Source organism: Capra hircus, chromosome 9, assembly GCF_001704415.2.
Source record: "Capra hircus breed San Clemente chromosome 9, ASM170441v1, whole genome shotgun sequence".
Taxonomy (NCBI): Eukaryota; Metazoa; Chordata; class Mammalia; order Artiodactyla; family Bovidae; genus Capra; species Capra hircus.
In genome coordinates this window covers 82,388,718-82,410,121 of record NC_030816.1, presented here as the reverse complement: position 1 = coordinate 82,410,121, position 21,404 = coordinate 82,388,718, and the positions used below count along the sequence as shown (strand labels likewise).

General features: G+C 43.5%; 1 protein-coding gene across 2 annotated transcripts in view; it reads right to left on the bottom strand.

Annotated features, from left to right (window-relative positions):
• Positions 1-21,404, bottom strand: part of SYTL3 (synaptotagmin like 3) — a 93,714-nt gene that overhangs the window by 45,591 nt on the left and 26,719 nt on the right. For both annotated transcript variants that reach the window (XM_018053419.1, XM_018053420.1), the window contains exon 4: positions 18,779-18,843. In XM_018053419.1, coding sequence (XP_017908908.1) covers positions 18,779-18,843 — 65 coding nt within the window. The remainder of the gene's footprint in view (positions 1-18,778; positions 18,844-21,404) is intronic.

Here is a 21,404-nt window from a genome sequence, read left to right as displayed (position 1 = left end):
AAGCTGAAACTCCAGTACTTTGGCCACCTCATGCGAAGAGTTGACTCATTGGAAAAGACTCTGATACTAGGAGGGATCGGGGGCAGGAGGAGAAGGGGACGACAGAGGATGAGATGGCTGGATGGCATCACCGACTTGATAGACGTGAGTCTGTGTGAACTCCGGGAGTTGGTGATGGACAGGGAGGCCTGGCGTGCTGCGATTCATGGGGTCGCAAAGAGTCAGACACGACTGAGTGACTGAACTGAACTGAACTGAACTGAGCTTAGGTGGCACTGGGGCCGAGACACCACTCTAGGATGGAAGGAGACCCAGTACATGGCCATGAATCCGCCACAGGCGCCTTTTAGAATGGAAACTAACAACAGGCTTATAATCCTGTGGGTCACATGTAGTGTCCTCCTGCCACTAGACATTACTCTTCTGCCTAGCTGCAAGAAAGAAAATAATTTTTCCCCTTTAATTAAGCTCCTTGCATCCTAGCAGCAGAAGTTCTGAATGGCTTCTATGTTAATAACAATCCTCAAGAGCAGGGTAGTAACTCTTCCACAAAGAGACACCTAAGGTTGAAGATAACTGGCCTGGGCTTGCTGAACCTGAGAATAATCAGGTATAAACTGCTTCTCCACAGCCTCTAATTTTCTCTAAAAACTGAAGTAGGTCTCAAGAGTTCTGTCCTAAAGATCCTAGATATTAATTCTTTTTATGTGATTTCCAAATATTTCCTCCCATTTCATGGCTCTCCTTTTTATTCTGTTGACAGTATTCTTTGATGCACAAAACTTTTTCATTTCCATGAAGTCCAGTTTATCTTTTTTTGGGGGGGGGGGTTGCCTTTGCCTTTGGTGTCATATATAAGAAATCATTGACCTCCCAAGACTTCAGATTATACTACAAAGCTTCAGTAATCAAAACAGCATGGTATTAGCACAATACAGGCATATGTCTAGAGAAAACTAATGCAAAAAGATACATGCACCCCAGTGTTCATAGCAGCACTATTCACAATAGCCAAGACCTGGGAACAACCCAAGCGTCCATCAGCAGATGAATGGATAAAGAAGGTGTGGGGTGTGTATACAATGGACTGTTACCTAACCATGAAAGGAAACAATGAAATGAAATGATGCCATTTGCAGCAATGTGGACAGACCTAGAGATTATCATACTAAGCAAAGAAAGTCAAAGAAAAAGATAAGTAACATATGTAATCACTTCTATGTGAAATCTTTTTTCCTCAATTACAAATGAGCTTATTTACAAAACAGATTCACAGACAAAGGAAACAAACTTATGGTTACCAAAGAGGAAGGGGGAGGAGGGAAAAACTAGGAGTTTGGGATTAACAGATATACACTACTGTATATAAAGCAGATAAACAAGGACCTACTACACAGCACATAGAACTATATTTAATATCTTGTGTTAACCTATAACAGGAAATAATTTGAAATTATATATATATATGAAACTGGACTTCCTGGTGGCTCAAATAGTAAAGAATCTGCCTGTAATGCAGGAGGCCCAGGTTCGATCCCTGGAGGAGGAAACGGCAACCCACTCCAGTATTCTTGCCTGGTAAATCCCACAGACTGAGGAACCTGGCGGGCTACAGTCCATAGGGTCGCGAAAAGTCGGACACAACTGAACAACTAGCAGACACAAACGTGTGTGAAACTGAGTCACTTTGCTGTACACCTGAAACACAACAGTATAAGTGAACCATACGTCAATTACAAAAAGAAATCATGACTTCCCTTGTGGCCCACTGGTTAAGAATCCCTTGCCAATGCACGGGACATGGGCTCAGTCCCTGACCCGCGAAGACTCCACATATCTCGGGCAACTAAGTCCACGCGCCACAACTACAGAGCCTGCTCTCTAGAGCCTGCACTCCGCAGCAAGAGAAGCCGCGGCAGCGAGAAGCACAGGCACCGCGAGGAAGAGGAGTCCCGCTCCCCGCAACTAGAAAACGTCTGTGAGCAGCAACGAAGACCCAACACAGCCATAAATACATTTCAAAAACTTAAAAATCATTGTGAAGTGAAGTGAAAGTCGCTCTGTCTTGTCCGACTCTGCGACCCCACGGACTATACATACAAGTCGATGGAATTCTCCAGGCAAGAATACTGGAGTGGGTAGCTTTCCCTCCTCCAGGGGATCTTCCCAACCCAGGGATCGAACCCAGGTCTCCAGTATTACAGGCGGATTCTTTACCAGCTGAGCCACCAGGGAAGCCCAAGAATACTGGTGTGGGCAGCCTTTCCCTTCTCCAGTGTTTCTTCCCGACCCAGGAATCGAACTGGGATCTCCTGCATTGCAGGCAGATTCTTTACTAGCTGAGCGACCGGGCAGGCCATCAAAGCCCAGAATATGTCACTTTCCCCTCTATGTTGCCTTTTAAGTGTTTTACACTTTAGCTCTTACTTTTAGGTCTTTGATCCTGTGAATTAATTTTTGTTTATGGTGTTAGGTAAGGGTCCAACTTCACTCTTTTACATGGACACATCCAGTTTTCCTAACACCCTTTATTGAAGAGGCTCTCCTTTCCCCATTGAATGAGATTGGCACCCTTGTCAAACAAAATCTCCTGACTAAACAACACAGAAAATATAGCTAATATTTTAAAATAACTATAAATGGAGGTAACTTTGAAAACTGAATTACTATGCTGTACACCTGTAACTTGCATAATATTGTACATCAATTATACTTCAATTTTAAAAGTCACTTTTTTAAAAGTCCAACCCACATAACTGTCCTTATGCCAGTGCCTCACTCTTTGGATTACTGTGGCTTTGTAGAAGTTTTGAAATCAGGAAGTAGAAGTCTTCCAGCTTTCTTCTTCTTTTTCAGGAAACAAACAACCCAATTCAAATACAGGCAAAGGACCTGAAGTCAAGAGGGCCTTAGGAAGCAATTATTGCAAACAAAGCTAGCGGAGGTGATGGAATACCAGCTGAGCTAATTCAAATCCTAAAAGATGATGCTGTTAAAGCGCTGCACTCAATATGCCAGCAAATTTGGAAAACTTAGCAGTGGCCACAGGACTGAAAAAGGTCAGGTTTTCATTCCAATCCCAAAGAAAGGCAATGCCAAAGAATGTTCAAACTACTGCACAGTTATACTAATCTCACACACTAGTAAAGTAATGCTAAAATTCTCCAAGCCAGGCTTCAACAGTATATGAGCCCTGAACTTCCAGATGTACAAGCTGGATTTAGAAAAGACAAAGAAGAACCAGAGATCAAATTGCCAACATTCACTGGATAATAGAAAAAGCAAGGGAATTCCAGAAAAACATCTAATTTTGCTTCATTGACTATGCTAAAGCCTTTGACTCTGTGTATCACTACAAACTGGAAAATTCTGAAAGAGGTGGGAATACCAGACCACTTTACCTGTCTCCTGAAAAACCTGTATGCAGGTCAAGAAGCAACAGTTAGAATTGGACATGGAACAACAGGCTGGTTCAAAATTGGGACAGGAGTACACTGAGGTGTATACTGTCACCTTGGATGTATATTTAACTTATATGCAAAGTACATAATGTGGAAGGCCAGGCTGGATGAATCACAAGCTGAAATCAAGACTGCGGGGAGAATCACAAGAAATGATGATATTTCATTAAAGGTTGCAATAGTAAATGTGAAAAATGTAGTTTGATTTTTATAATCCTGCATGTTAAGAGTTATAAACATGTTTTCCGCAAAAAGGCCTTTATGTCTTTCACTTACATCCTACATTAGTATCAGTGATGGTGTTTGATGGGTGGTGGATACTATCTTTTAAAATGTTATTAGTGTTAAGCTCAGCTGGACTTAAAAGCGTGCTTCAGCTTTTACTTGACTGTTCTCAAATTCTTCTTTTAAATCAACAGGTCCTAAAGCTATCTCTAATTCAGCTCTCCAGGATCAAATTTTGAAATTAATGTGAGTTAAGGAGAAATGCACAAGAAATGCAAAAAGAGATAGAATTATCAGGGTGATATTCAATAATAATAAGACATGTACATTGAAAAAGAAGATTGCTAAGAGAAATATCAGCAACCTCAGATATGCAGATGATCCCACTCTAATGGAAGAAAGTGAAGAGGAACTAAAGAGTCTCTTGATGAGGATGAAAGAGGAGAGTGAAAAAGCTGGCTTGAAACTAAACATTCAAGAAAACTAAGATCATGGCTTCTGGCCCCATCACTTCATTGCAAATAGATGGGGAAACAATGGAAGCAGTGACAGATTTGATTTTCTTGGGCTCCAAAATCACTGCAGATGGTGACTGCAGCCATGAAATTAAAAGATGCTTCCTCCCTGGGAGGAAAGCTATCACAAACCTAGACAGCATATTAAAAAGAGACATCACTTTGCTGACAAAGTGTATGGTCAAAGGTCTGTATGGTCAAAGCGAGGGTTTTTCTAGTAGTCATGTATGGATATAAGAGTTGGACCATCAGAATGGTTGCTACCAAAAAGTCTACAAACAGTAAATGCTGGAGACGGTGCAGGGAAAAAGGAACCCTCTTACACTGTTGGTGGGAGTGCAAACTAGTACAGCCACTATGGAGAACAGTGTGGAGATTCCTTAAAAAACTGGAACAGAACTGCCATACGACCCAGAGATCCCACTGCTGGGCATACACACCGAGGAAACCAGAATTGAAAGAGACACGTGTACCCCAGTGTTCATCGCAGCACTGTGTACAATAGCCAGGACATGGAAGCAACCTAGATGTCCATCAGCAGATGAATGGATAAGAAAGCTGTGGTACATATACACAATAGAGTATTACTCAACTATTAAAAAGAATGCATTTGAATCAGTTCTAATGAGGTGGATAAAACTGGAGCCTATTATACAGAGTGAATTAAGTCAGAAAGAAAAACACCAATACAGTACATTAATGCATATATATGGAATTTAGAAAGATGGTAATGATTGCCCTATATGTGAGACAGCAAAAGAGACACAGATATAAAAACAGACTTTTGGACTCTGTGGGAGAAGGCGGGGGTGGGATTATTTGAAAGAAGAGCATTGAAACATGTATATTACTATATATGAAAGAGATCACCAGTTCAAGTTCAACGCATTAAACAGGGCACTCAAAGCCAGTGCACTTGGGGCAACCCTGAGGGACGGGATGGGGAGGGTGGTGGGAGGGGGTTCAGGATGGGGGACACACGTATACCCATGGCTGATTCATGTCAGTGTATGGCAAAAACCACTACAATATTGTAAAGGAATTAGCCTTCAATTAAAATAAATAAATAAATAAAGAGTTGGACCATAAAGAAGGCTGAGCACTGAAGATTGATGCTTTCGAACTGTGATGCTGGAGAAGACTGTTGAGAGTCCCTTGGACTGCAAGGAGATCCAACCAGTCCATCCTAAAGGAAATCAACCCTGAACACTCATTGGAAAGACTGATGCTGAAGCTGAGGTTCCAATACTTTGGCGACCTGATGTGAAGAGCCAACTCATTGGAAAAGACCCTTATCTGATGCTGGGAAAGAGTGCAAGCAAAAGGTGAAGGAGACAGCAAAGGACGAGATGGACATGATGCTGCTGCTAAGTTGCCTCAGTCGTGTCCAACTCTGTGCGACCCCATAGACAGCAGCCCACCAGGCTCTCCCGTCCCTGGGATTCTCCAGGCAAGAACACTGGAGTGGGTTGCCATTTCCTTCTCCAATGCATGAAAGTGAAAAGTGAAAGTGAAGTCGCTCAGTTGTGTCCGACTCCTAGTGACCCCATGGACTGCAGCCCACCAGGCTCCTCCGTCCATGGGATTTTCCAGGCAAGAGTACTGGAGTGGGGTGCCATTGCCTTCTCCGAGCAATGGACACAAATTTGAGCAAACTCTGGGAGATAGTGGAGGACAGAGGAGACTGGTATGTTGCAGCCCATGGGGTCAGAGTCAGACGCAACTTAGCGACTGAACAACAAAAGGACTTGAATATACATTTCTCCAAAGAAGACACAGAAATGGCTCAAGAAGCAGATAAGGAGATATTCAACATCACTAATCATTAGAGAAATGCACGTCAAAGCCACAGTGACACAGCCACTAAGGAGAAGAGGATGGCAGTTCCTCGGTTTATCTCTTTAAAAAGTAGAGCTATAGTGATCCAGCAATCCCAGCTCTGAGTTTACCTCCAAAAGAGATGAAATTACCATCTCAAAGAGACATTGGCACTCCCGTGTTCATTGCAGCATTATTCACGACAGTCAAGACATGGAGATGACCTATGTGGCCATTGAGAGGTGAATGAAATAGCGATAATGAGGTATATATACAATGAAATATTATTCAGCCATAAAAAGGAAATCCTATTATTTGCAACAATATGGCAAGACCTGATGGCACTATGCTAAGTGAAACAAGTCAGAGAAAGACAAATACCACATGATGTCAGTTGAATGTGGAGTCAAAAACCACTGAACTTGCAGAAAGGAAGCAGGGTGGTGGCTGCCAGGAGCCGCAGGCTGGGGTGGGTGGGAAATGGGGGTGGCTCGCCAGAGCGCACCAAGTTTCAGCTATAAGACGAGTAAGTTCCAGGGATCTAATGTCTACTGGCTATGATGACTACAGTTAACAGTACTGTACAGTTGAAGGTTGCTCTGAGTAGAGCATTAGTCACCATACCATCAACAACAAATGGTACTTATGTGAAGCGAAGGATGTGTTAACAAACCTTACTGTGGTGAGCATTTCATTTATATGTATATAAATAGATACATACACATATTAAATATTTATATAAGTAGGTATCAAATCATCAAAAGAGAATCCATGCATAGAACTGAATACATGTCAGGCTTGTAGATACCCAATAAATGCTGACTGAAAGACAAAATCAGCGCAACACCACATCACACCATTATGACTCTTACCAAAGGAAACAACAACAACAAACAAGTGTTGGCACAGATGCGGAGAAATCGGAACTCCTGTGCGTTCCCAGTGGGCACATAAAATGGAGTCGCCGCTATGGAAAAACAATATGCTGTTGCTGCTGCTGCTGCTAAGTCGCTTCAGTCGTGTCCAACTCTGTGCAACCCCATAGACGGCAGCCCACCAGGCTCCCCCGTCCCTGGGATTCTCCAGGCAAGAACACTGGAGTGGGTTGCCATTGCCTTCTCCAAAAAACAATATGGCAATTCCTCAAAAAATTAAATGTAGAATTACCACTTGATCTAGCAACTCTAATTCTGGATATAAATACAACAGAAGTGAAAGCAGGGACTTGAATGGATATTTGTAAATCAATGTTCACAGAACCATTATTCACAACAGCCCAAAGGTAGAAGCAATCCAAGCGTCCACATATAGATGAGTGGATACACAAAATGCGGGCTATGTATACAATGGAATATCATTCAGCCTCACAGAGGAATAAAATTCTGATATATGCTACAACATGGATAAACACTGAAGACATGCTAAGTAAAATAAGAACAAATATATTATGATTCCACTTATATGAGATGCTTAGAGTAATCAAAATAATAGAAACAGAAAGTAGAAAGGCTGATGGTCAGAGGCTGCAAGTGGGGAGAAAAAGGGATAGAGGAGATGCTTAATGGGTAGAGAGCTGCAGTTCTGCAAGAGGAAAATGTTCCAGAGATAGATGCTGGTAATGGTTAAAGAACAATGAAAATTTACTTAATGTTACGGATCTGTATGTAAAGAAATCTGTATACAGGTCAAGAAGCAACAGTTAGAACCGGGCATGGAACAACAAGCTGGTTTCAAATTGGGAAAGGAGTACGTCAAGGCTGTATATTGTCACCCTGCTTATTTAACTTCCATGTAGAGTACATCATGTGAAATGCCAGGCTGGATGAAGCTCAAGCTGGAATCAAAATTGCCAGGAGAAATAACAATAACCTCAGATATGCGGATGACACCACCCTTATGGGAGAAAGTGAAGAAGAACTAAAGAGCTTCTTGATGAAAGTGAAAGAGGACAGTCAAAAAGCTGGCATAAAACTCATCCTTCAAAAAACTAAGATCATGGCATCTGGTCCCATCACTTCATGGCAAATAGATGGGGAAACAATGGAAACAGTGACAGACTTTACTTTCTTGGGCTCCAAAATCACTGCAGATGGTGATTGCACCCAGGAAATAAAAGACTTGCTCTTTGGAAGAAAAGCTATGATCAAACTAGACAGCATTTTAAAAAGCAGAGACATTACTTTCCCGACAAAGGACCATCTAGGCAAAGCTATGGTTTTTCCAGTACTCATGAACAGATGTGAGAGACGGACCATAAGGAAAGCTAAGCGCTAAAGAATTGATGCTTTTGAACTGTGGTATGGGCGGGACTCTTGAGAGTCCCTTGAAGTGCAAGGAGATCCAACCAGCCCATCCTAAAGGAAATCAGTCCTGAATATTCATTGAAAGGACTGATGCTGAAGCTCCAATACTTTGGCCACCTGATGCAAAGAACTGACTCATTGGAATAGATCCTGAAGCTGGGAAAGACTGAAGGCAGGAGGACAAGGGGACGACAGAGGACGAGACGGTTGGATGGCATCACTGACTTGATGGACATGAGTTTGAGCAAGCTCTGGGAGCTGGTGATAGACAGGGAGGCCTGGCGTGCTGCAGTCCATGGGGTCACAAAGAGTCAGATACGACTGAGCGATTGAACTGATGGAACTGTACACTTTAGCTAAAATAGTAAATTTTGTATTATGCATATTTTACAACAATGAAAAAGTGAATGAGGAATTTGCAATTTAAAATGATTTATTGTTTAAGTATATATGTGTCTGGCCTCTTAAAAAATGTATTCATATAAATAGTTCAATGTCCAATTGTCAGGATACTCCCTGGAAATTACCCTAATCAGTAGTCTGGTCTAAACATGCAAACATACGAGTTCTTTTTTTAAAAATTAACTTTTATTGGAGTATAGCTACTTAACAATGTGTGTTTCTACAGTAGAGCAAAGTTAATCAGCTATACGTGTGTGTGTGTGTGTGTGTATATATATATCCCCTCTTTTTTAAATTTCCTTCCCATTCAGTTCACCACAGAGCACTGAGTAGAGTTCTCTGAGCTATACAGTAGATTCTCATAGTTATCTATTTTATACACAGTAATGTATATACGTCAATCCCCAAATCCCCATTTATCCCACCCCATCACCTTTTTTCTCCCTTGGCTCCCACGTGCCTGTCCCCTACATTTGCTGTTTCTACTCTGGCCCTACGAATAGGTTCATCTGTAGCACTTATCCAAATTCCACATATATGCATTAATATATGATATTTGTTTTCTTCTGTCTGACTTCACTGCGTATGGCAGTCTCTAGATCCATCCACATCTCTACAAATGACACATTTTTGTTTCTTTTTATGGCTGAGTAATATTCCATTGTGTATATATGTACCACGTATGAATTCTTAATTCAGAAATCATTCAGTTCAAATATTTCACCTTGGTTTCCCATTGTGTTCATTTAAATAGGAAAAATGATGATGGATGGCAAGTTGGGCTTGACAACTGGGACCAAAGATGTGGGCTACGTAGATGGTCTCACTGTGAGGAGGTGGCAGACAGAGCGTGGAGGGTGTGGGAAAGACAAACACATAGCAACAGTCCTGGGAGGACCACTGGGGCCCAGAAAGCAGCAAGAAAACTCTAGTCTCTTTGTGAATATTTGAGATACATATATATATATATCTGGGGTGAATTGATGGTTTCAAAGAAACCTGCACAGTCTAAATAATTCAATTTTTGAGTTGCCGCTGTGGACAAAGCCAAAGGCACCATGAAATAAAAAATGACTAAATTCAAGAACATACCCCCGAAAGATTATCACCTAGAAACACAGGGTGGAAACAAAATGTCTGAAGGTCAAGCTCTTAATTCACCACATTAATCATAATCTGACTTGATAGCTTCTGTTCTAACTGGTTTAAAGGGGCCAGTCCAAAAATCTGTCAGGGATGTGACAAGCAATCCAATCAGGGAAATTTACTTCTGAAAATCGTCTCAGCACACTTTCATGGGTATTGATTTTGTCTTTTTCTCCTAAAGAGAGTAGGGAGGAGAAAATATTCGTTGTAAGATGCCACATTTTCTTTAAGACAAAGGCATACGCGAAATTGTATACCTGAAAATAAACAGAATTTCATAAAGACACACTCAAGAAAGTAAGCACTAGATACTGCATTTGTAACTTACAGAAAACTTGACGGAATCGTCCTCGTAGAATCCTCTTAAACTGTGAGGCAAGGGCTTTACTGAACCAGCCAACACAGAGGCAACAAAGGCAGGCCTTGTGATAGTCTCCGCGTGTTTACCCGCACCTACTTCTTTTCATTCACTGGCCTGAGTGTTTCAGGCCCTCACAGCAAGTCGGATGCTATCAGGATGGCCCTCAGATCAGATGGACCACATCCAAGAATAAAACTCTGAAAAGTCACACAAGAGCTAAATCACATTCTCCACTGAGAAGGGGAGTGAAAAACTATTTCCCTTCACAATCATGAGGGAATCCTGGGTAGTCATATAGTGGATCCCCGAGACCATTAACAGAGGCTCTGCTATGGGTGCAGCCTTCCTACATGATTTCCCCAATTATCAACAATAGAGTCAAAAGCACAATATATTGTTTATATATCACATTTGACCAGTTTTAAACTTGAAAAGTATTAGTTTTAAAAAGTATTAGTGTCGTGAGCTTTCTGATTTTAAGCTCAAATAACAAGTCATGGCTGTAAAAAATTAAAAACACGTGCACACTGCTATATTTAAAATGGATCACCTTCAAGGACTGACTTACTATATATCACATGGAACTCTGCTCAGTGTTAACCGGCAGCCTGAATAGGAGGGGGTTTGGGGGAGAATAGACACATTTATACGTATGGCTGAGTCCCTTCCCTGTTCACCTGAAACTATGACAGCAATACCCCAGTATAAAATAAAGTTTAAAAAAAAATTGAAAAGAAAAAAGTAAAGCATGTGCACATACAATAAGGAGCCGGAAGAGGGCGCTATCTTTATACGCTTGGCAGATGTCAAAAAGTAAAGACGCGTTTCAGTTTGTTTTCCAGTTACTAACGGTCTAGAAAAGTTCCATCACCATTGTTCATTAAATGTGCTACTTCACCACTGCCTCTCAAACTTTAAAGTACATAAGAAGAATTACTTGGGGACTTGTTACATATAGTCGGTCCCCTTGTCCACAGATTCCACATCTGTGTTCAATCAACCTTAGGTGGAAAATTTTCAAAAAAAACCCAAAAATTCCAGAAAGTTCCAAAAGGCAAAACTTTTGAATTTGCAGCACACTGGTGACTATTTACATAGTATTTACATAGCACTAGGTGTTTAAATCATCTTTAGATTCCTTATAAGTATATGGGAATACCTGTATAGGTTATATGCAAATACTATACCATTGCACATTAGGGATTTGAGTACCCTCAGTTCTTGGTACCCAAGGGATACTGGACCAAAACCCTCTCAGTTATCTAGAGATGTCTGTATATACTCTTGGGCCTCGCTTGATCCCACCGGATCAGGAACTTTGAATTTAATATGAAATAGTGCTTAGCTGACCCTGGAGCAGGGGCCTTGGATGCCGCATTAAAGCCCTCTGCACAGAGGCTGCCCGATGCCTGAGCTAACAATACCAGAACCACAGGCAGCTGCCTAAAGACTGTCCTTGAACGTCTGTGCGTTTTGATCGCTCTGATACACCACAGATGAACTGTGACCATGGCATTTAAGGAATTGTTTGAAGACAACACAACTATATCAGATTACGAAATCTTAGAGGAAAAAAGCCAGTCTATAAGCAGGAAAAAAAAATTTAAGGAAAACAAGATATTTAAAATACTTTTCATATTCTCTCCCTGCAAAATGGAGAATGGCGGCTGATACTTTTTGTTTTTAAATCTTTTTAATGGTTGGAAAGTTAGCATAAACTACCACACTTAATACTTACTACTCTTTATTGGGTTATTACTTACACCTTGTCTGATCTCAAGGAAATCTGGGAAACGTCTATCTTAAGTGGTACGTATCCAATAATACCATTAAGAGAGGTGAGTAAAAAGCATCTGAGAAGGAAATGGGGTGACAGAGGGAATAATGATTCCTGGAATTACTCCAGCTGACATTAAAGGTAGCTGCGAGTTTCTGAATGCCAAGGAAAAGAACCCTAAGTTTTCACTCTTAGCCGCCTACTCAGTGCCACCACTGGTAACGGATACTACTGCGTACAGCAGCACCTTTCACCTCCAAACAGCTCGGTCCTTGCTTCATTTGCTCACCGCTCCTGCCCTCCAAGAATTCAAAGCCTGGGTGTGACATCTACATGGTCAACTCCCCAGGGCTCCGGCTGGGGTACAAAGTGAGCAGCACCCAGAGCCGTGTGACTCAATGGCCCTGGGTTACCAGCCCACGGGAAGGAGGCTGACGGCGGGGCAGACCGCACAGACGAAACTGATGTTTCGGAGAATCACATTAGAGCGGCTTCCTGATGCATTCACAGTTGAATGCAAATAAGCCATGAAGTTAGAAGAAAGTAAATATGGATGGTTATATAACCAATGGCAGGGGGAGGAAGGGCTCTCGAAGCATAAAAGAAATTACACAGGAAAAGGCAGATCTGACGATTGACAAAGGGAAAAAAAAGTCTGTATGTCAGAAAACATAAAGATAACGTATGCAACCATCATGACCGTAAAGGGCCAATACCCTTACCATGAAGAACACCTACAAAAGGCCAGAAAGGCAGAAAACATTCAACCCCATTAGTCATTACAAGAATGCAAAGGAAACAGCAAGCGGCTACTTTGGACTACCAATGTGGTTTTACAAGCGACAAAGCTGTTTGTTTTTAAGGACAATTCGTCCTGCGAGACGGGTACACCCTTTCTGAAGGCAATGTTCCCAACCTTTCATCTTTTCCTTCTGCTTCTAGAAATACTCAGAGACATGCCAAAGATTTATCTACAAGCATGTTCACTGCACTTTTATTATTTTTTATATTATTTAAAATATTTTAATAATATTACAAACTCCCAAAATTTTAACAGCAAAACTAGAAATTCCCTAACTTTATAACAGTAGCAATTTGGTTAAATAAATACCGCCACATTCCAAGAAAGACAAACATATCAGCTCTACTCACATGAAACTGCCTCTACTCAATTTTTAATTTTTAACCCAAGAGCATCAATTCCTTCTGGTTTAGTCTAAATGCTCTTTTAAACGTGTATATATAGTTGCACAGTTCTACGTACACACTCAAGCATGGATACATATATTCAAAGAACAGAAATGATATGCACTAAAGGTAGACAGTTGTCAGGGTGAGGTATTTTTAACATGGCTATGTTTTTCTTCATCGTTTAATTTTTTAAATGAATGCATATTAAGTTTACATTCAGAACAAAATCACAAATGTAACTTGGAATCGTGTTCAAGAGATAGGATGATTTAACGGGGGCCAGAGGGTGATGAGGGGGCCGTTCTTGGGCCTGAACATGGCGGGGTCACGTGAATGCATGCGTGTTTCCCAGAGTGGAATCTGGCAAAACACATCAGGCATCTCAAGGGTTCATACTTCTGACCAGTCATTCTCCTTCTAAGAATTTAGTGAACACAGATGCCAAGATACCTGTATAGGATATTCACTGCAGAGTTATCTGTAATATGACAATCTGACTACAGTGATACACTCGCAGACAAGAGGAAACAAGTTAACAAATGGTAGTACATTCATCTGATGTATTTTACGCAGTCATCAGTGTATGTTGGAAGAAGTCTTATAAGAGCATAAGGACATGTTTATGCTAAGTTGAATTTTAAAAGGCAAAAGCCTATATATGCAGTCTGATCATTAACACATTAAAAAATTGCTTGGTCTGTATGTGTGCCCACACGCACAGGGTCACCTAGAAAGGGGGGATGTGTGCGTGCGCGTAATGAACAGTAGTGTTGACCCGTAGTGGAATTATTCTTGCCTTCGGTATACTGTTCTGCGTTTCCCAAATATTCTGCCATGAACAGGTGTTACTTCTATAACCAGAAAATAACATTTTTAAAAGAGAAAAGATATCTCCTTCTTCACAGAGTGGAGGATGGGGGAAGCAGGTGGAGGCATAGGGACGAGCTAGGATCTGTGGCCTTGGAAGTGAGAACAAAAGGCAGGAGAAAGATTCCAGAGGCTGGGGGGGGGAGAAATGTCAGAATTGTGGTAACCAGCCTCCTGAAGGGCCCCGTGAGTCTTGCCTCCTGAGTCACACCCTTACATGGTCCCTTCTGCCCTGAAAAGAGGTGACCTATGGGACACAGCAGAAGTGACAGGGCGTGACTTCTAACTCTCGACCATAAAAGATATTGACGGAGACAGAAAACAGGAAATAGAGTAGATGTGATGAGGGGCTTTGAGAGGGGAGAGCGCGGGATGATAAATTCTGGAGAAGGATGGTAGTGATGGTAGCTAAACATGGCTAAAATGGTTAATTTAATATTTCATCACAACATTTTTTTAACCTGAAAAGGCAATGCAGGGCTCTGCTTTGGTCTGTTTTGCATCCCTTGCCCCATGGGAAGCCAGCTGCCGTGTTGTGGGGACCCTCAGGAGCCTACTGGAGCGGTCCAGGGGTGGAGGAACCTCATCCCTCACCACCAGCAGCAGTAACCGGCCAGGTAAGCATGTGAGCCCCCAGAAAGCCGATCCTCCAGCCCCAGGCAAGCCTTCAGCTGAAGACAGAAATCATACGAAGTGATAATATCGTTTTAACCCACTAAGTCTGGGAGCAATTTTTTATCTGGTAATAGAAAATTAATGCCAGAAAGAGGCACCGGTTTGAGCCGTCGCATCCCCTTTCGAGGTTTAAGCCACCCTCTTATTTTCCTAGCTTCCACTTAGGATTTTGAAGGTTGGAGAGAGCTGAGTTCACACTGTTACAACAAACACACTAGGTAATATGCAGAACCACTGTTTCTCAAACACATCGGGAGCTTAGGTTCCCTAGTAGGGCCCAGCAGGGAGAGGGAGGGCTTCCCTGGTAGTTCAGCGGGTAAAGAATCTGCCAGGTAAAGATTCCTGGGTCGGGAAGATCCCCTGGAGAAGGGATAGGCTACCCACTCCAGTATTCTTGGGTTCCCTGGGGGCTCAGACAGCAAAATTCCGCCTGCCATGCAGGAGACATGGGTTTGATCCCTGGGTTGGGAAGGTCCCCTGGAGGAGGGCTTGGCACCCACTCCAGTGTTCTTGCCTGGAGAATCCCATGGACAGAGGAGCCTGGCGGGCTCCAGTCCGTGGGGTCACAGAGAGTCAGACACGACTGAGCGACTAAGCACAGCACCCAGAGAGGGAGCGAGGAGGAGGGGCCTCACCCTGGTCTACATCAGATCCACGCGGCAGGCGGCCTGGCCGGGTCCACCCCCTGCAGCCACATCTCTGTGGCTCCCTCACTGGTCTCTCTTTGCTTTTCCAGGCCCTCCAATAACACCTCTCTAACTGAGTCCCTCAACTCCGTCTCTTCAAATCAGTGCGTGGCCTGTTTTCCTACCTGGCCCTGTGATGGCGAGCCCCAACTCAGTTCAGTCTCTTTTGGAGGCACGGACAGGTGAACTGGAGTTCCTGCCTGTCCAGATAACCCTGCAGCAGCCCCCTTGCCAACCTGTCTTGTCCCGCCCACCTGTGGTCAGGCACACAGTCTTCCTTACGAGCCCCCCCACCCCGACAATGTGGCACTTCTCTTCCTCTCTCCACGCCTTCTGAGCCCAATTCCACTAAAATCGGGCCCCAGGAAGAGGAGGCATCTCAGCACTTGAGGACGCATTGCAGAGAAGGAAAGATTCACTTTCTCTTTTGTGTCCTGCTTTGGGGAAAACGACACAAAGTGAAAAGGACGATTCATGCTTAGGCTGACTTGCATTATTCTTTTTTTTTTTCTTACTGATGGTTTCGTTCTGGTGGAAAAGTCGCTGGACAAGGAAGAGAAACCCAGGAAGTTGGTATCACTTCTTTCCTCTTCCCTTTTTTAGCTCTTAGGTTAGCCCAGTGGATTGACCTACTTCTCCTCACTTAGAAGAGGAAGAATGCTGAAAAGATGAGGCAGCGACATGCGCGTGCACACACACACACATGCACACACGCACACGTGCACACACACACATTCACACACAAGGTCTGGCCTGCAAATCAACTTCTCTACCTGAAATAATGATACCGGAACTGCCAATAACATACTAAAAAGAATTCCAGGATGTGTTCACTGAATTGGTTTTGAGAAATAACAGAAACTTCACTCCCTAAAGACCTATTATTTATGAACTAGGACTAGGAGTGAAAAAAAATGAGAACCTATATACCACCTGAAGAAGACCCTACACCTTCCAACCAAAAAATATTTTCAAGGAACAAAGCAATAAACAAGAAGACTCCAGGCGGCCATGCTTGCTTAGACGGTGTACCGTGTAGACACAGGCTGATGGCCCTCAAGGAGCAAACATTGCCTGGAGGATGAAAAAAACCTTGGATATCGCAAGAGTTTGTGGTCTGCTCCAAAAGGTTTCCATACACAGAGACAAACTTTCCATGCATATATAGCTATGCAACATATCTGGGCTATTAAACTCTCATGAATGGGTAATATTTGGGAAACAAAGTGTTGATAAGGCTGTTTGTAGGCTGGAAAGAGGACACTAATGAAAAAAGGATGGAGAAACACAGGTCTAGACAAAACCATACACATGCGCTACTTTTTTTTTTTCGGCTTGAACAGTCCCATCAGTGTTACACATTCCTCCAGATTTCTAGTAAATTCGGCAGAAACGTCACTTTTTTTTTCCATAAGCAGAGTCAGGAATGTAACCCAGGGGAGAATTTGCCGCCAACTAAACCTCAGTTCAAGGTGCTTTCATTAAAATAAAAACGGAGCATCAGCACTCTAGACGAATGACTGCCTTTATCTGTCAACATGCACGCACTTTCGCTAAGGCTAAACAGCTTACTTCTCCACCTCAGATTGTGACTGTCTCCCCCTGAACACACGCAGTGTTTGCAGCCACCCCACCCCCTCTAGGTCAGCCCAGGCTCCGTGTGTGCACTCCCCACGGTCACACATCTCAGAGGAGAGTGGCACCCATGTCACTGAGACAGGAGGCAGACGGGCCCCAGGCTGAACAGCCAGAGTTCGTCTCGTGTGGACAGACACTCCCAAGAGGAGGAGTGAGAGAAGAGCTAAGTCCTGCTGCCCAGGTAGGAGATAAAAGACCACCTGTTCCTCATTCTCGGAGTCCAGGAGACCTCCCTGACTACACACGTGCAGAAAGGCTCCTTGGCGGCCAAACAGGGAGGGGGTGTCACCTCGTGGTAAGTGAGGTCAACTACCCAGAGGCCTCTTCGCTAGACTCCATCTTGGCTAAGAGATGTGTGCACACACGGGAGGACCCTGAGATAAATCAGAAACTGACTCAGAACCAGGCAAGCAGGACGACTGGCCACAGGAAACCTGGAAGACACGCCCCATACGGTGCTGTTGTTCAGTCGCTCAGTCGTGTCTGACTCTGTGTGACCCCATGGACAGCAGCACGTTGGGCTTCCTTGCCTCTCAATACTTCCCAGAGCCTGCTCAAACCCACGTCCATGGAGTCAGTGATGCCATCCAACCAGCTCACCCTGTGTCGCCCCCTTTTCCTCCTGCCTTCAATCTTTCAAGTGATTCAAACTGTCACACGGGCACAACTCAGAGTCCGTGTGTATGTATCCACACGCACCCTTTTTCCTCCTTTCAGACACTTTGTTCTGCTGCTTTCTGTCTCTCTGTGGAAACACATCTCTACACAGCTGGCGGGCCAGGGCCTGGTCACTGGCCCCTTGGGGTCTGGCGGCTGGGATTCAGGGCTCTCGCTGCTGCAGCCTAACTTCCGTCTCTAGCCGGGAACTGAAAACCAGCTCCAAGCCTCCATAGGCCGGGGCCACCCGAGGTCATTGCCTCCACGCCCAGGTTGGGGGCACAGCTCTGTGCTCTATCCTGACCACGTGTGAGTGCACCTCTGCCTGATAAGTTATCCTCTCATCTGCCCAGCCCGCATCCTCTCACGTGACACTTCTGTAACCAAAGCGTGTCCTGTTCTCTCCACGGCCTTGACGCCCAGCTACTAATGACACCCTTATACCAACCTGGCTAGTGCTTTTAAAGACATCTGGGGTGCGGAGACCACACACACACTTGACGCAGATAATCACATGTGCTCACATCAGAGTCACCAGAATCTGTTAAATTCTAACACAATTCTCTCACTGGGGTCTTCAGTGATTCACTCCATCATTTTGATCAAGTATCATAAACAAGGTTTGGGGCTGTAAGGAGCTAACAGGATTTTAAAAGCAGAGTGTCTGCTGATGGAGAGAAAGAAGGGCATCAGTGATGATACAGTACAGGGCACTTTTAACGGTTATGGGAGAGATGCCCAAACCGGTGTTTGAGAGGAAGGAGATATCACTCCCAGGGCAGAGGTCAGGGGAACTTCACAGAGAACAGGCAGGCTCTAGCAGGGTTAGAGCTGGGGAAAGTGGGGGTACAGAGGGGAGCCCCACAAGCAAAGGTGGTGGACCACGGGAACTGAGGGCCGAAGACAGGAACACTCAGACAAAGGAGCAGGAGGACCGTCCAGACAGAAGCCCATATACCATACCTCTCTAAGTTTTTCATATTCAAAAGTCTTACCACCAAATATTTTTAAACTAGGAATGCACTTCACTTCAGCAAACATTTTAAGAGCATTTACCTTCAGTTGGAAATTTCTTGGCTCGTTCCTCGAAGAACCAGTCTCCAGTTTTTATTTTCACATTTCTGAAAAACAAGCAGAAAGGAAGCCTCAGAGAGCGATGTGGGTGGTGCTGTACTTGGCTCATACCGAGCAGGGAGATAATATCAAAATATTACTCTAGCAAAAGAGCTCAGAGTTCAAATTTCTGGCCCAGATCCCTAACTATACAGACTTCCCACAGAGATTAAGTGAGTTGACTGGAAAGCAGCAAAGCTACAAGAGGAATATTATATTGCTATCCTGAAAAGGAATATTATATATCAAACTGAATCACTTTACTACACACCTGAAACAAATACATTATAAATCAACTATACTTCAATAAAAATAAAAATAAGTAAAAAATAAATACAAAGATAAGATCGAAATGAGCTACAAAGCTGGAGTTTCTATTTGGGTATATTTTACCCTGTAAGTCCATGTAATACATACATATTAACATACGTGTTTAACACATACACAATAAATATACAGGGAGAAACAAAATCGCCATCAAAATGACCAGTTTATTATGTTTATGGTGGGGAACACTGGCATGAAGGATAATCAGAGAAATCCAGTGTTGTCTATTCAGCTAAGCGAGATTATCCTTGAGTTACGGTGAGGTTAGTTTGACTTAACCACAACATTTACCAAGAGCCAGCAGAGTGGATTCACCTGAGAAGGTTCCTGGGAGGACCTGAAGTCTGGGACATGGATCAGAGGGCTTCACTGGAGATTCGGGGACCACTTGAGAGACAGCGGAAGTGACCTCTTGCTGGGCGGCCAGTCTGATGGCAGCTCCCTGGGCATGTCTACATCCCTATATCCCCTCCTGTCCTACTCATAGGCAGAGCAGTGCGGGGACTTTGGCCACTGCTTGAAACTGAAGTCCCAAAGCATGTTAGCTCCCAGAGGATGTTAGCTCTTAATAGCTTCCAAGTTTTCAAACTTCTGAAGAAACCAACTTCATAGAGCCTCAGAAAGGCAGAATTGTCAATAGCCTTTCAGGATATAAGAAGTTAAACACACAGACACTATAAATGATTGACACCATTAAAATCATCAGCTATAAAAAGAAGTACCAATTCCTAGGTTATGCAAGTTTAAGGAAAATTAAAACTTCAACTTATGTCAAATTCTCTTCTATAAAGTATACTTTCTGAAATACATTCTCCGTTAGGTTCTTTCAGGCTATAGATGAACTCAAATGGATTGTTTTAAATTAATGCTTATAAATGCAGTCAATTCACAAATATATGCCAATCTACATTTTTTAAGTAGCCTATCTTCTCTGTGGAACTTTAGTAGTTGTCAGAAGACATCAACCAACTTCCTCCCCTTCTTGTTGCTGCTGCTGCTAAGTCGCTTCAGTCGTGGCCAACTCTGTGCAACCCCATAGACGGCAGCCCACCAGGCTCCCCCATCCCTGGGATTCTCCAGGCAAGAACACTGGAGTGGGTTGCCATTTCCTTCTCCAATGCATGAAAGTGAAAAGTGAAAGGGAAGTCGCTCAGTCGTGTCCGACTCTTAGAGACCCCATGGACTGCAGCCTTCCAGGCTCCTCCGTCCATGGGATTTTCCAGGCAAGAGTACTGGAGTGGGGTGCCATTGCTTTCTCCCCTCTTCTTGTTAGCAGCTATTATATTCTCTGATTAAGACGCAAATGATTGCTCCCAATGCTTAGTGTCTAGAAAAGGGAAAACCCACACAGAGCATGTGTGAATTCCAGCAACAGAATTTTGATTGTCAGTCACTATCGTTCAGAGCCGAAAACACATGGAACATGCAGCTGCGACACATCGTGAAAGAAAAGGGGAAACATTTTCACCCATAAATCAGGAACTCAGATATCAAACCTACTGACACAAAACACGTGAAGAAGAACATAGCAACTCCACAGAAGTTTCCCCTCTGGTACATAAGACAAGCAGAGGGCCAAAACACAGGGAAAGTTTCACGGGATAAGCGGGGTGGTGAATTCAATTGCTCTATTTCTGAGGATGCTTCCTCCACCCTTATAAGCAGGACAAAGTCTAAGCATTAGGACGAGGACAGAAGGAGAGAAGAATAAAATGTGGAAACAAAGAGACCTCCCTCTGATTAATAAACTTCACTTCCTGACTTGTTGTGAGAGTTGGACTGTGAAGAAAGCTGAGCGCTGAAGAATTGATGCTTTTGAACTGTGGTGTTGGAGAAGACTCTTGAGAGTCCCTGGGACTGCAAGGAGATCTAACCAGTCCATCCTAAAGGAGATCAGTCCTGGGTGCTCGTTGAAAGGACTGATGCTGAAGCTGAAACTCCAATACTTTGGCCACCTGATGCGAAGAGCTGACTCATTTGAAAAGACCCTGATGCTGGGAAAGATTGAAGGCAGGAGGAGAAGGGGATGACAGAGGATGAGATGGTTGGATGGCATCACTGACTCGATGGACATGAGTTTGAGTTAACTCCACGAGTTGGTGATGGACAGGGAGGCCTGGTGTGCTGCAGTCCATGGGGTCACAAAGAGTCAGACATGACTGAGCAACTGAACTGAACCTGATTTGTTTTCCTGGGGGTCATGACCCTTCCAACTCATCTAACTCTCTCAAATTCTCCAGGC